The sequence below is a fragment of the Cricetulus griseus genome, chromosome 3 (assembly GCF_003668045.3).
Source record: "Cricetulus griseus strain 17A/GY chromosome 3, alternate assembly CriGri-PICRH-1.0, whole genome shotgun sequence".
Lineage (NCBI taxonomy): Eukaryota > Metazoa > Chordata > Mammalia > Rodentia > Cricetidae > Cricetulus > Cricetulus griseus.
In genome coordinates, this window is record NC_048596.1 from 91,960,883 (window position 1) to 91,962,850 (window position 1,968).

Sequence of the window (1,968 nt, forward strand, 5' to 3'; positions counted from 1 at the left end):
CCACTTCATCTGTAACACGTGAAGGACATACATAACTATTGTCATAATTATTCTAGCTGGCAAATAAATTCTAATTAGTTCATGGCAATTGCTTGGATTAAATATTACTTATGTCCATAAGGTGTTTCATTCTTTTGGGCCATGAAAATCCTCAATTCTATTAACTATTTCCTAACTGTGTAGCAGTTTGCCTGCTCCATTTCCATTAGCTCGGTGTATACTGCTGTCCACAGTACTGCATCCTAGTATCCCGCTCACTGTGAAGCATTGCCCTCTAGCATTCTTTTCAGGGTATCCTTCACCTCTGTGTTTCTCAGGCTATAGATGACAGGGTTAAGCATGGGAATTACAAGACTATAAAACACAGAGACCACTTTGCTATACCTCCATGAATTTCCTGATTTTGGTTGCTGTAGGTACATGAAAAACAACGTTCCATAGAAGATGGTGACCACGGTGAGGTGGGAGGCACAGGTGGAGAATGCTTTACATTTGCCCTGGGAAGACTGGATTTTTATAATAGAGACCAGGATGCAGATGTAGGAGATGAGGACTGTCATGAGGGATCCAGTGAGATTCACTGCTGAGAAGATCAGGAGCTGCCTCTCTTTGTTGTGGGTGTCAGAGCAGGAGAGGGCAAGGAGAGGGGGGTCAGCACAGTAGAAGTGGGGAATCACATTGGAGCTGCAGAAAGACAGCTGGAAAGTCAGTACTGTCTGTATTACAGAGTTCAGGAAGCCATAGGTGTAGACTCCTACCACCAACTCTGTACAGACCCTCTGTGTCATGATGGCTGTGTAGATCAGGGGGTTGCAGATGGCCATGTAGCGGTCATAGGCCATAGTAGCCAAGAGGAAGCATTCAGTAGTGGAAAAAGCACCGGAGAAGTACAGCTGAGCAAAGCAGCCAGAAAAGGAGATGGTTTTTTTTTTCACCAATAGATTTTGCAGCATTTTGGGCCCAATGGAAGATGAATAACAGAGATCAATGAAAGCCAGGTGACTGAGAAAATAGTACATGGGTGTGTGAAGCCGTGAGTCTGCCTTGATGAGCAGGATCATGCCAAGGTTTCCCACCAGGGTGATGAGATAAATCACCAGGAATACCACAAAGAGGGGAAGCTGAAGTTCAGGGCGATCTGTGAAGCCCATGAGAACGAATTCTGTCACAGTGGTGCGATTGCCTCTTGCCATTTTGTCCTTTTATCTGGTGTGAAGAGAAGAAATATAACTTAAAATGATCAGATACTTAAAAACACAAGCTCCTTGTGTTTCCATCCTAGTATCAGATGATAAAACAGTTATTTCATACAGACCCAAAGGGTTGGAGCTGATTTCTTTTAGGAACCATGAATTTCTTAGGCTCTATTTTCAAGTTTACAGTGGTGATATTTTCAGTTTAATTCTGTACTCCACCTAGGGCCAGACAGCACCTCTGATTCTGGGATGGAGTGGGTACCACATTGCTCTTGCTTTTGTGGTTCTGCTGGAAGAACTCACACAGGAGAATGACCTATGGATTAGAGATGCACTGAGTACTTTGGATGCTTGTGGAAGAGACCAAATGTGGAAAGTGGAAACAGGAGATGTCCCACTGACCAAATGTCCACTGCCCATCTCTGTTGTGCCAGTCTACTGGGAGGGTGATCACAGGCTGGTAGGAGAAATATGTATGCAAATAATTAGTTGTAATTCAGTGTGGCTAGTGCTTTTCTTCATTAGGGTTCTCTTGCTATGATAAAACACTATGACCAAAGCACCTTGGGGAGGAAAGGGTTTATTTCATCTTACAGCCTGCAATTCATCACCAAGAGAATAACAGGCAGTAGTAACTCAAGGCAGGAACTCATGCTGAGGCCATGGAATAGTATTAGTTACTGGTTTGTCCTCCATGGCTTTCTCAAATTGCTTTCTTATACTATCTAGGATCACCAGCCCAGGGATGGTACTGCCCAGAGTCGGGTGGGAT

General features: G+C 44.0%; 1 protein-coding gene across 1 annotated transcript; it reads right to left on the reverse strand.

The window, feature by feature from the left end:
* Positions 1-254: 254 nt before the first annotated feature.
* Positions 255-1,193, reverse strand: LOC100772613 (olfactory receptor 1030). The gene has a single exon (XM_027410312.1). It carries the CDS (start codon positions 1,191-1,193, stop codon positions 255-257), a length of 939 nt encoding a protein of 312 aa, XP_027266113.1.
* Between the last annotated feature and the right edge of the window lie 775 nt (positions 1,194-1,968).